This window comes from Centropristis striata, chromosome 17, assembly GCF_030273125.1.
Source record: "Centropristis striata isolate RG_2023a ecotype Rhode Island chromosome 17, C.striata_1.0, whole genome shotgun sequence".
Taxonomy (NCBI): domain Eukaryota; kingdom Metazoa; phylum Chordata; class Actinopteri; order Perciformes; family Serranidae; genus Centropristis; species Centropristis striata.
The window spans coordinates 10,821,760-10,834,009 of NC_081533.1; the positions used below are offsets into that span (position 1 = coordinate 10,821,760).

At 38.1% G+C, this 12,250-nt stretch overlaps 1 protein-coding gene across 2 annotated transcripts in view; it reads right to left on the bottom strand.

The window, feature by feature from the left end:
• arhgef11 (Rho guanine nucleotide exchange factor (GEF) 11) overlaps positions 1-12,250 on the bottom strand; it is a 44,473-nt gene that overhangs the window by 24,834 nt on the left and 7,389 nt on the right. The window contains exons 2-18 of one of the 2 annotated variants that reach the window (XM_059354850.1): positions 10,542-10,556; positions 10,169-10,260; positions 8,847-8,951; positions 6,867-6,916; positions 6,720-6,777; positions 6,428-6,627; positions 5,482-5,553; positions 5,229-5,339; positions 4,636-4,684; positions 3,655-3,692; positions 3,419-3,511; positions 2,121-2,189; positions 1,905-2,009; positions 914-1,012; positions 699-741; positions 478-574; positions 283-405 (exon numbers count right to left, since the gene is read on the bottom strand). In XM_059354850.1, the coding sequence (XP_059210833.1) occupies positions 283-405; positions 478-574; positions 699-741; positions 914-1,012; positions 1,905-2,009; positions 2,121-2,189; positions 3,419-3,511; positions 3,655-3,692; positions 4,636-4,684; positions 5,229-5,339; positions 5,482-5,553; positions 6,428-6,627; positions 6,720-6,777; positions 6,867-6,916; positions 8,847-8,951; positions 10,169-10,260; positions 10,542-10,556 (1,419 nt within the window). The remainder of the gene's footprint in view (positions 1-282; positions 406-477; positions 575-698; positions 742-913; positions 1,013-1,904; positions 2,010-2,120; positions 2,190-3,418; positions 3,512-3,654; positions 3,693-4,635; positions 4,685-5,228; positions 5,340-5,481; positions 5,554-6,427; positions 6,628-6,719; positions 6,778-6,866; positions 6,917-8,846; positions 8,952-10,168; positions 10,261-10,541; positions 10,557-12,250) is intronic. The other variant, XM_059354851.1, reaches the window with a different exon arrangement.

Here is a 12,250-nt window from a genome sequence, read left to right on the forward strand (position 1 = left end):
GCCGTGAAACTAAAGTTGTTGCAATTTTTTGTCAAGTCAAGTCATAGTTTATTTATAGAGCACATTTAAGAACAACCTCAGTTGACCAAAGTGCTCTACAGTTATTAAAATAGAATAAAATCATACACAAATATAGTCAGAAATAAAAAACAATGAAAACAATAAAAAAATAAAAATAAAATAATAAAAAACTCAATTTAAAAACAGAGTTAGAGTTAAAAGGGCTTTTTTTTGCAGGAAAAGCATAATGCAGCAGCAGTATTTGAGTAAGAGACGACTCACAGTATTTCCCAGAGGGCAGTGACCTGTCTGTCCACCACCTGTCTCTCCTTCACCGGGTCTCCGTCCAGCTGCAGCAGGTCTCCTTCTCCAAACAGAGAGCCGAGGCCCATCATCTGCTTGTTCCTATGAAACACAACCAGACGGGTTAATAAAAGCTCACAACTGACCTTTAGTGTTGATATTCTGCCTCAGTACCTGTAGTCTTGTATCTGGTCCTGGATATCGGGCAGCACTTGCTGCTGCAGCTCAGACAGAGGTCCCCTGATGTCCTCCTGGGCGTGGAGTCGAGTTTCTGAAGGGACGATGGACACGACTTTATGTCAGCGGGTAGACATAAAAATGCGTCTCTACTTTTGCCAATAAAACTTTAATTGAAAACATAAATATCAAGAGGAAAATGCAAAACACACACTTACCAATATCTGAAAGATACTCCTCTCGCACTTTGATTTTCAGGGGCTGCAAAAAGAAAAGTTCAACATGACATACAGTAAAGATGTTTGTTGTATGAAAAAATATCACTTTCTAATAAAGGATTAGATAAAAGTGTAACATTTAGCTTCTCTGATACCATAAACAATTGCGTTTTATTTTGTTGAATATAAAATCTTGAAGACATTCGGGTACATACTGCATCTGGGTCCAGGTAATGGGAGCAGATCTGAGGTGCAAGTGCGCGGGCGTCTTTAGGGCTGGAGCCCAGGTAGGCCTCCACCGACAGGTAAAACAGCTGTTGTGGACACACATAACCATCAGTGTGAGAGAGCAAACCCAAATCCTCTGAACCAAACCATGAGCTAACTTTTCTTCACTAATCACCAAAATCACACCATATATCGTAGAAAGAAAATGTAAAAACAGGCATTATCGTCGAAATTTTAACTTTCCAACAATCATAGGCTACAAACGTTCCTGTTAGAAAAAGTGACCAAAACAGAGCTTAAAATTGTTATAGTTCTGTCAAAATCACTTTATTTCACATGTCTCATTTAAAAAGCCGCCAAAAATAAAGCATTTGTAATAACTACTTCCTGTTAAAAACATTAAATTCTGCTCCTCAGAGACTCTGTGAAGCCATGATTGATTCTGCTGAGACGAACGGTCACGTGACAAATATTCACTGAAAATCTGTTTACACAGAGCTGAGAGGAGAGGACAGGACCCACCTTCTTTTTTCTCCAATAGTCATGACACTTGTGGGCACTTGGAAAAGTGTTGTATATATAAATTCAATTTTATTCCAATTAAAAAATATATTTATCAGAGAAATTCAACTTGGTTTGTCTTTTTTTAAATGATTTATGTCATTATAACTGTGTTATTCTGCACTAAAGACATGTTTGAGTTGTTCCCACTTCTAGTCATGATTGTGCTGATAACGTAGAGCTGCAGGACTTATAGATACCATATATTGCAGTGAAATACAAGGCCACAGTGAGTAAAATGTATGTCAAAAATTATGTCATTATAACTGTGTTGCTCTGCACAAAAGAAACTTGATTTGCCCCACACACACACTTTTATTTCATGGTTGAAAAGTTAAGTTTCCCTTTATATTTGTAGATTTATTCCAAAAAGAGCAGAACATTTTACTTCCAACATCAGAATGACTGTGGACTGACCAGAGGGTTGGGGTCCAGGAGCTGAGTGAAGACGTATCTCATGAACACCGCCATGTGTGCCGGTCGTGACTTTAACAACTCGATGTCCTGGAATGGGCCGTCCATCTGAGAGAACGACGGAGGAAAAGAGGAGAGAGGTGAATAATTGTACAGGTGGAGGGAACAGGAGGAAAATGTTGAAGGACTGCAGAAAAATCACATCAAACTCTTTTTCACCTCATTAAATGCATAGCCGTCATCTTCTTCATCCTCTTCCTCGGGGCCGATGATCTGGGCCTTCCCGCCCTTTGAACACAGACGCACACACACACACACACACACACACAGAGTTCAGGCCCTCAGTCACACACTCCAGACCACCGACAGTGTGTCCAAGCACATCAGCTTTTTTCATTCATATACTGCGCGTGCAGTGCTCAGCACAAAAACAGTTGAATGACATGAAACTTGAATAGCAGGTTGTGATGATAAATTATTTTCTCAGTCTCACCACTACAATTTAACCCTCTGAACCCCACCAAAATGTATGTTTTCTTATAACAAAAATACACCATTTATCGTAGAAAGGAACTGTAAAAACAGTCGTTATTGTAGAAATTTTAACTTTCCGACAGTCATTTCAGACAGTGATCATAGGTTATGAAAGTTTCTATTAGAAAAAGTAAACAAGAAAGCTTAAAATTGTGATATTTCTGTCAGAATCACTTTATTCTTCTGATTGATTTTGCTGAGACGAAATATTCACTGAAAATCTGTTTACACAGAGCTGAGAGGAGAGGACAGGAGAGGCTGTAAAAATGCAAATAGTTCAATATGTATAACATGTGGAGACACAATTTTTTTTCCCCAATATTTATGACTCTTGTGGGAACTTGGAAAAGTGTTGCATATATAAATTCCATTTTATTTCAATTTAAAAAAATAATTTATCAGAGAAATTCAACTTTAGTTTTTTCTTTTTTTAAAAAAATGATTTATATCTATATATTAAGACAGAGTATTCAGGCCATTTAGAAAAAAACTAACAATTTAATTACGAGATTAAAGTTGTATATATCTAATTAATTACGAGAAAAATGTCGAAAATATTTAATTAATTACGAGAATAAAGTCAAAATGTTTAATTAATTACGAGAATAAAGTCAAAATATTTAATTAATTACGAGAATAAAGTCGAAAATATTTAATTTATTTTGAGAATAAAGTCAGAAATATATAATTAATTAAAGACAAATACAATCCCACAGTGAGTAAAATGTAAAAATAAAAAATAAAACGCCCTGAAGCAGCCTGTTGGGGTTCAGAGGGTTCAACAGCTTTACAAGTCACAGTGACAAAAATGGAAAGGAACAGATGAAAGGAAAGAGCTACAACAAAGTAGGAATCGTTTTTCAATGAATATAAAGTTTTTTTTGTTTTGTCAAGCAGCCGTCGATGGAGGGAGCTGCATGTGAGAATCTTACTGCCAGGGATATCGATCTTAAAGTGAATGAAAGTGTGTGTGTCCTTCTCACCAAATCAGACAGGGTGTGTGTGTCGGAGTTCTGCCGTCGGTGTTGTGGGGTCCTGAAGGAGGATGAAGGGGAGGAGTGGGGACTCTCAAAGGCCTGGGGAGGAGGAGGAGGAGGAGGAGCGAGGGAGGGAAGGAGGGAGGGAGGACGATCGGGACGGGATGAGTGGGACCATCACATACACAAACACACACATACAATCTCACCAGTTTATGACAAGACACGAGTGTGCCGCCTACCTCCACGTCTCCTTCGCTGGAGTCCATCGATAGTCGACCTGCCGGAGCACAGACACGTTTTAAACCACTTACACCACGACAGACGGTTATATTTAGTATCTTTGGCCTCAGAGCTGGACATGAGCAGCCAATTCCACGACAGAAAACCAAATTTGAGCCACTTTGATTAAGCAAGTTCACCTAAAACAGTATGTACAGTAGTGTCAATGCTAGAGCAACAAACATTAACTGACAAACTATTTTTATTATCACCTAAGTCATTTTTTAAGAAAAAGGAGGCCGAAAATCCCTGATTCCAGCCTCCTTTTTGTGACTATATCCTGGTTTCTTTACTCTTCTATGATAGTAAACTGAATATATTTCAGTTGTGGACAAAACAAGACATTTGAGGACTTTTGGAAACACTGATCAACATTTTTCAGCCCTTTTTTTGACTTTATAGAAGAAACTCTAAATCAATTAATCAAGAAAATAACTGACATATTAATTGACAAGAAAAATAACTGTTACTTGCAGCCCTATAACCTGGTAGCGTTAAATCTAATAATAAAGCCCTGATTTTAAAAGAGTAGAGATACTGTGAAAAATGTAATAAAAACAGAAATTACATTAAACTGAATACAGCACCAAGACAAAGAACATATCTCATGCTCAAACTGGGACATTTTGTAAATATACACTTGTAAAAAAAAAAAAATATATATATATATATATATATTTTAAATTGTGATTAAATATGATTTTATCGTGAAAAGTGCTCTATAAATAAACTTTACTTACTTACCTATTTTGTATTTAATGCATTCTGTTTTTTATTGTGTTTTATTTACATTTTGGATTTGTGGTTGTATAAAATCTCACATATATTTGACTAATTTCTCTGTTTTTCTGACTAATTAAGACTAGAAACTGTGCGTGCAAAACATTAGACTCAATCTGAATATCTGCAGAGAGATTTCATGATATAAAAGAGACACAAACCTTCTCCTGCTATGACGTAGCTCGTGGCACTTTCTGGTCTTGTTCCCTCCTGGAGAAGCAAAAGAAAACATTATTATTTAATTAAATAATGCCATAAATCAAACTGCTTCTATTAATTTTTTTTGGACCAATCAGGGGCTGCAGATTTGGATTTAAAACCCTTTAGCAAGTAGTCTAAAGTAAACTTAACCAGTGAATTTAAATATGGCTGCTTCTTTCAGTGTTCAGTGTTAATGCTCTTAACCATTTTTTCCAATCAAAATTTCTATGTTGTTAAAACGAATAATGATAACAACAACATAGCTCATAAGAGTTTAATTTAAGAGCTGATATCTAAACATTTTTCATGTTTTTCTTGATAATAACCAAAATCATTATCAAGAAAACCATGAAAAATGTATTTGTCCAAACAAATGTACCTTTAGTTGTACCAGGCATTAAAAAGAACAAGAAAATGAAGAAAACAAGGGTGGTCTAACAACTTTTTCCATAATTGTATATTTTGAGAAAGGGAGAAATTGGTTTTCAGTTTAATATAGAAAGGCTGTGAAACATAAAAAAGAAATAGAAGTATAAGAGTCATGTTTCCTCACCGGATCTTGCCCCTGAATCTTGACCCTGACTTGGTGAGCTCTTCTCTTGGCACTTTCAATCCGCTCACCCAGAGACGATGACGGGTTCCTCAACTGCTCCTCCATCAGCTCCTGCACATCGTTATCAACAGCAGATTTTAGCGGCAGAACTTCATTGAAACGAATTATGCAGAAAGCACGATGCAACCAGAGGGACATGCAGAACTCTACAGAGCATAATAATGAGAGATATGATTTATTCTTGAGTGTGTACCTGCAGTTCAGCCTCTTCCTGCTCCAGCATTTTCCTGAGTATCTGAGTGGCATGTTTTTGTACTTCTGGGTCCTAAAAAAATACAATTATAGCAGAAAATGTTATTTTAACGATGTATGCCAATATTTTAACCCTCTGAACCCCAACATTTTACTCACTGTGGCCTTGTATTTCACTGCAATATATAAAATATATATACAATCTGCAAGTCCTGCAGCTCTATGGAATCAGCACAATCATGGTGGGAACAACTCAAAAATGTCTATAGTGCTGAATTACACAGTTATAATGACATAAATTATAACAAAAATAATTATTTTAAAAAATTGAATTTTTCCAATATATTTAAATAAAAAAATTTAATAAAATGTAATTTATAGATACAACAATTTTCCAAGTGTCATGAATAATGGGGGAAAAAATTGTGTCTCTGCATGCTTTATATATTGAAATGTTGAAACTTTTACAGCCTCTCCTGTCCTCTCCTCTCAGCTCTGTGTAAAAAGATTTTCAGTGATTTGTCACATGACCATTCGTCTCAGCAGAATCAATTATGTCTTCACAGTGTCTCTGAGGAGCAGAATTTAATGTTTTTAACAGGATCTAGTTATTACAAATGCTTTATTTTGGCCAAATTTGAAAATGAGACATGTAGAAGTGATTTTGACAGAAATATCAAAATTTTAAGCTTCATTTTGTTACTTTTTCTAACAGAAACTTTCATAACCTATGATCCAGTCGAGGATTGTTGGAAAGTTCAAACTCTGGCAATAAAGCCTGCTTTTAAAGTTTCTTTCTACGATAAACTGTGTATTTTTGGCGATCATTTAAAGAAAACATAGCTTCATAGTGAGGTTCAGAGAGTTAAATAGCTTAACATTTGTTTCACTGATGCAAACTGAAAGCAGAAAACAAAAACAGAAATCCTTCATATCATTTCATTCACCTGCAGTGGTTTGGGTCCAGTGATTCTTTGGGATGGGGTGCTGCTCAGTCCAGAGGGCAGGGGTGGAGGCGGAGGGGGCGGGGCCTCCCCACCCAGAGACGTTCTTTGATTGGGTGTGAGGTCAGTGGGGAGGGGCTCTAAGGGCAGGGAGGCGGCTGAAGGAGGCGGCCCTTGTAGTGTCAGCGCTACATATGTTCCAGCTGTGGGCGGAAAAAACACAATCAGAAAACACAATCAGATAAAAGCAGCCAAATGGACAGAAAAATACTAAATATATAAAACACACACTCACATTTGATGAGCTTGACCACCTCCTGATGGGACATGGAGGACACCAGAGAGCCGTTCACCTGACAGACCAAGAAGAAGGAGGAAATCAGCAACACTAAACACAGAAGAGACCAATAATTCAGTGTCTGTGATGGAGAGAAGTAAAAACCTTTATGATTCGGTCCCCTTCTTGGACGCCGGCCTTGACCGCTGCTCCACCTGTAGAGATGAATACAGGAGCACTGTTTAGGAATACTTAAACAATGTTGGCAGGGACCTGGCGATATGATTTGCATCATGATGCAAATGATCGGGGCACAGTAACGTGCTGCCTAGTGCTCCAAAGTACGGTGTGTTTACTGGTGTGACAAAAAGGATGGGTTTAATGTAGAGGTTGAATTTCCCCATAGTGGGACTTTTAATCTTAATGATACAGGGGATATTTTCCAATATATTGAGATTAGGGCTGGGCGATATGGTCAATATTGGTAACTTATCCATGACAATAATGATATATATCACAATATAGCATGTTTTCTGTTAATAAATTGTCTTTACATTTAGTCATTTAGCAGACGCTTTTATCCAAATCGTCTTACAGAAAAAGGGAAACAATCAAGATATAGATAGATAGATAGATAGATAGATAGATAGATAGATAGATAGATAGATAGATAGATAGATAGATAGATAGATAGACGGATAGATGGATAGATAGATAGACAGATGGACAGATGGACAGATGGACAGACGGACAGACGGACAGATGGATAGATGGATAGATAGATAGATAGATAGATAGATAGATAGATAGATAGATAGATAGATAGATAGATAGATAGATGGCAATTCCAGCAGCAGCAGTACAACACTAATAGAATAAAATAGAATAAATAGAATAAAGTTAGTTACTAGTCATAATGTGCAAAATAAGAGAGTTCAAGACACAATAAAAATGCAATATGAAATATCAAAACAAGGAGATATTATAAATTATATTATAAATACAAGGAAATATATACTATAACTATAACAACAGTACTTGGTTAGTGCAAGTGTATGTGTATACAGCAGCCATGTAGTGGTTGGTGTTGTGTAGTGGGTCAGGCCTGGTGCTCCTCTCCGACCTCTGCCCTCCTTTGCCGCCGCCTGCCTCCAAGTGTGGTGTTATACAGTTTAATGGCTCGGGGGACAAAGGAGTTTTTCAGTCTGTTTGTGTTGCAATAAGAGTCCTTAGTGCAGCAATAAGTGCTTGTGGCGATTCTTTAAGGAGTAGAGTTGTGGTGTGGCGCTGGGAGAGAAGGTGGGTCTTCAAGAGTCTGCTCTGGTAGGAACTGGTAGCAAGTTCCACAAACGGGGAACAACAAATAACTACTTGGTTAAGCCTATTTTTTATGCTCTATACTCAGTTTTAGCAAAACAACACCTCTATGGTTCTCTCCTGTTTTGCCACCTGCAACGATCAGAGCGTAAAGCGTAATCTAAATGACGTAAACATTGTCGTAACACAATTCGGCAGTTGGTTTTTGACATTGCGATACAAACATTATAGAAAAATATATACAACAAGCATTTTTATATTGTTTAGGTGATGTATATCGTCATATCACACAGCACTAGCTCTTGTTATTATCAAATTGGACAACGTAATTTTGTATCTGTATATTTGTTTTTATCACAATATGATGCCAATGAAAGACAACAAATTATTGTGCCCTAATTGAGTTTTTTTTTTAAATCTTGTTTCACAGAAAACTGTCATAGTATTTAAAACACTAAATCTGAGTTTAAAAAAAGTTAATTTCTGTTATGCAATCAGGACAGTGAGATCTGCATTTGCATTCATCAGTTTCTGTAATATTTAACATTATCGCAAGTTTTTGTACAGATTTCTGCATGCAAACTTTACACTTATAATGCATAGTTTTTCAGAATCCATTCAGTATCACAGAATCATTTTCTTACACCCCTAGCATGCAGTAAAGTGAAGTTAACTGTGTTAGATTTTTGTCAATTTCCATTCAAGTCTTCAAATTAAACTATATAAGCTTGTGAAAACAGAACCTTTTATGTCGGTTTGTTTTGAGCATCAGTGTGCAAAATATCAGAACTAGCACTACGACGACATCAGCCGTGCACATTTTCTCACCTGGTCGGACGTTCTGCACCAGCTTGACTCTCTCTCCACACACTGTGAAGCCGAAGCCGAGCTGGTCCTTCTGCACGACCACACATCTCTGGACCAGGCCGGTACCTGCAGGAGAGTCAGACGGATGTAAAGGGTGCTCCGCTCGGGAGATAGAAAATCACGTGAGATGTTGAAAAATTATGAGGCGATCCTGAAACCAGGGCTCATTAACATACATTCTTTTTCTTTTTTAATTACACATGTCATTATAACTGGATTATACAGCACAAAAGACATTTTTGAGTTGTTCCTCAGGCTGTGACCAAGGTGACCATATTATATTCTGAATAACATACATATATTTATATCTTATCTATCAATATTTTCATATTTTTTGATTGAAATCATAAAGAATAAGAGTTAGAAGAAGTTTAAGAAAGAGAGAGAGACAGATCGAGAGAGAAAGAGAGAGAGAGAGAGAGAGAGAGACTCACCAGCCAAAGCAAACAGCTCTCCCTGACTGTAAGTAGCCTACATTTTGACTTATGTTACAAATTAACCCATTGAGGCCTAAAACGCCTGTAAAACCTCTGGCCGATTTTAAAATCAGCCCCTAAAACCGGAAGTTTTTCTTGAAATTCAACAGAAGTGTCAACGCTTCTACTAAATAATAGATTTTTCAGCCTCTGTAGCAGATAAAAATGAAATTCAAAAGGTATTTGAGAGCTTATACAAATACTACAAAACGACGTATCTGCTTTCCAGGCTTCAATGGGTTAAGTAAAACACTGCAAGGAATAACTAGATCGCATAAACAAAACACATGATCGCCAGCAAAAACTATGCTAATACACTCAGCTTCAACCACAGCCTTTACCCAGCCATTAGGCACAAACCACAACCATTTTACTGCATTAGCTGCAAAAATCATATTTTTGTGGGACTTTATTCATTCAGAATGGAATAACATGATACGGACACTTGCAAGAGATAGAGACGAAAGAGAGGGAACGCTCATGTGTGGACTGACAGCGAAAAATATTCATATTATATGGTATTTCGGTGATGCGGTTATCGTCACAGCCCTACTTGTTCCCACTTCTAGCCATGATTGTGCTGATTCCATAGAGCTGCAGGACTTAGATGTGTTATATATTGCACTGAAATACAAGGCTACAGTGCAAAAATGCAAAAAAAAATGCCTGAAACAGCACGGTGTTAAATACTTTTCCTTCTTTTTACATTTTCAAGCACTGACCAAAAGATCTCCGTCCATGGGACGTCATTAGTGCATTGACTGAAAAATATAAAAAACATAAACAAGAGTGGGAAGTCGCAATTACCCGTACTCTCAGCAGCGATGTCCACCGTCGGCTCCCTCTGCTGGGCCGCAGAGGATTTGCGCTCCGAGTCCCCGATGGTCAGACTGCTGAGCCTGGGTTAGAGAGATGAGATGAAGAGAGGCCGAGCATGAAATCATACTAGAACAGGGTGATTTAGAAAATGCTGTGAGAGGGCGGGTTGAACTGGGACAGGGAGAGGAATAAATGAAGGGAGGAGGAATCAAGAAATAAAAAAAAAGGGATGGACCAGGCCAAAGAGAAAGAGGGGGAGCTCACAGAGCAACAAGAGAGGAAAGAGGTCAGGTGTGTCGGGGAGAGAATATGAGAAAATGCACGAGAGGCAACAAGAAAAGCGGTCGAAGGGAAAACTCACCAAGCAGCAAAAGGGCTGAAAGCGAAGCATGACAGAAAAAGAAGGAAGGCAGATAAAGGGAAAAACAGACAGAGAAAAAGAGAGAAATTCAACATGGAGACCAACCTTGAAGTCAAAGGACACAGAGAAAGTGACCAAAGGTTCACATCATCCCCACGCCCCTTATACAGTCCCTGACAAAAGTCTTGTCGCTTATCCATTTTTTAGAAACAACAGTTTATAACCTGACTTTTAATTAATCCATTGGTTTTAGAAATGGCTCATATGAAAGCTAAAACTCTCCCAAATTATGTTTAATATACTAAAATAAATTTGCTTCACCGAAGAAAGATTGATCATTTAATGAACACAGAAAGGTCAGATTTTGGCAAGACAAAAGTTTTGTCGCCTACAGACAGTAATGTCAAAATTGAACAAAAAATGTACTTCAAATACAAAAATATGTTGCATAACATCAGTGAATTAAGTAGTGGTGCTGTGAGATCCATGTTTAATATCTTGTATGACTTCCATGAGCTTGAAGGACTGCATCCATGCGGTTCGACAATGATTCATACAATTTATTGATGAAGTTATCAGGAATTGCAAAGAAAGCAGTCTTACATGCCTCCCAGAGTTCATCAAGATTCTTGGGTTTTGTCTTCTATGCTTCCTCTTTCATTCTACCCCAGACATGCTCAATGATGTTCCTGTCTGGTGACTGGGCTGGCCAGTCTTGGAGCACCTTGATCTTCTTTGCCTTGAGGAACTTTGATGTAGAGATGGAAGTATGCGATGGAGCACCATCCTGCTGCAAAATTTGACCCCTTTTATGGTTGGGAATGTAAGAGGTAGATAATACTTCTTGATATTTTAGGCTATTGATATTCAAATCTCTCGCACACCCCCATACTGGATGTAACCCCAGACCGTGATTTTTCCGCCACCAAACTTAACTGTTTTCTGGGTGAATCTCGGATCCATGCTGGCTCCAGTAGGTCTCCTGCAATATTTGCTACAGCTGTGATGTAATTCAACCGAAGATTCATCTGAGAAATCCACCTTCTTCCACTTTTCCAGCGTCCATCCTTTAAGCAGGCTGTGGGCCTTGGCAAATGCCACACGTTTTTTTATTGGCTTTTGTTTAGTGCTGGTTTCTGGGCACTGATTCGACCATGGAGGCCATTTCGAGACAGAATTCTAGAAACTGTTTTGGTTGACACAGGGACTTGAGGTGACCAGGCCTGGTGGAGCTCTGCTGCAGTGGGAAAGGGGCTGGCCTTGGATTTTCGAGCAGTTGTCTTGCGGGGTCTGCCGGACCTGGGCTTGTCAAAAACATCTCCAGTCTCTTCAAATCTTTTTCTTATTCTTTGCACTTGACGCTAAGACACATTGAAGGTGTCAGCCACCTCAGCAGTGGATCTGGTCTTCAGCGTCTTGATAATCAACGCTTTGGTCTCAGGGTGAATCTTAGGCATATTGTCAGAGGTCAAGGTGCAGTTGATGTGAAGGTCTGGTGTGCTGGGGTTCTTTTTATACACACCCACTAATTGACTGATTAATTATTGATCACAGTTGAGGCTGTAATCTAGGTTTGGGTGCATCATATGACAAGGCGACAAGACTTTTGTCTTTGCAAAAACTGACGCAGTGGGCTTTACCAAGCTGTGAATGTTAGAATGCTTTTCAGCAGTTTTGTTTGGCACCAAAATATTATTTTAAAAGCTGTT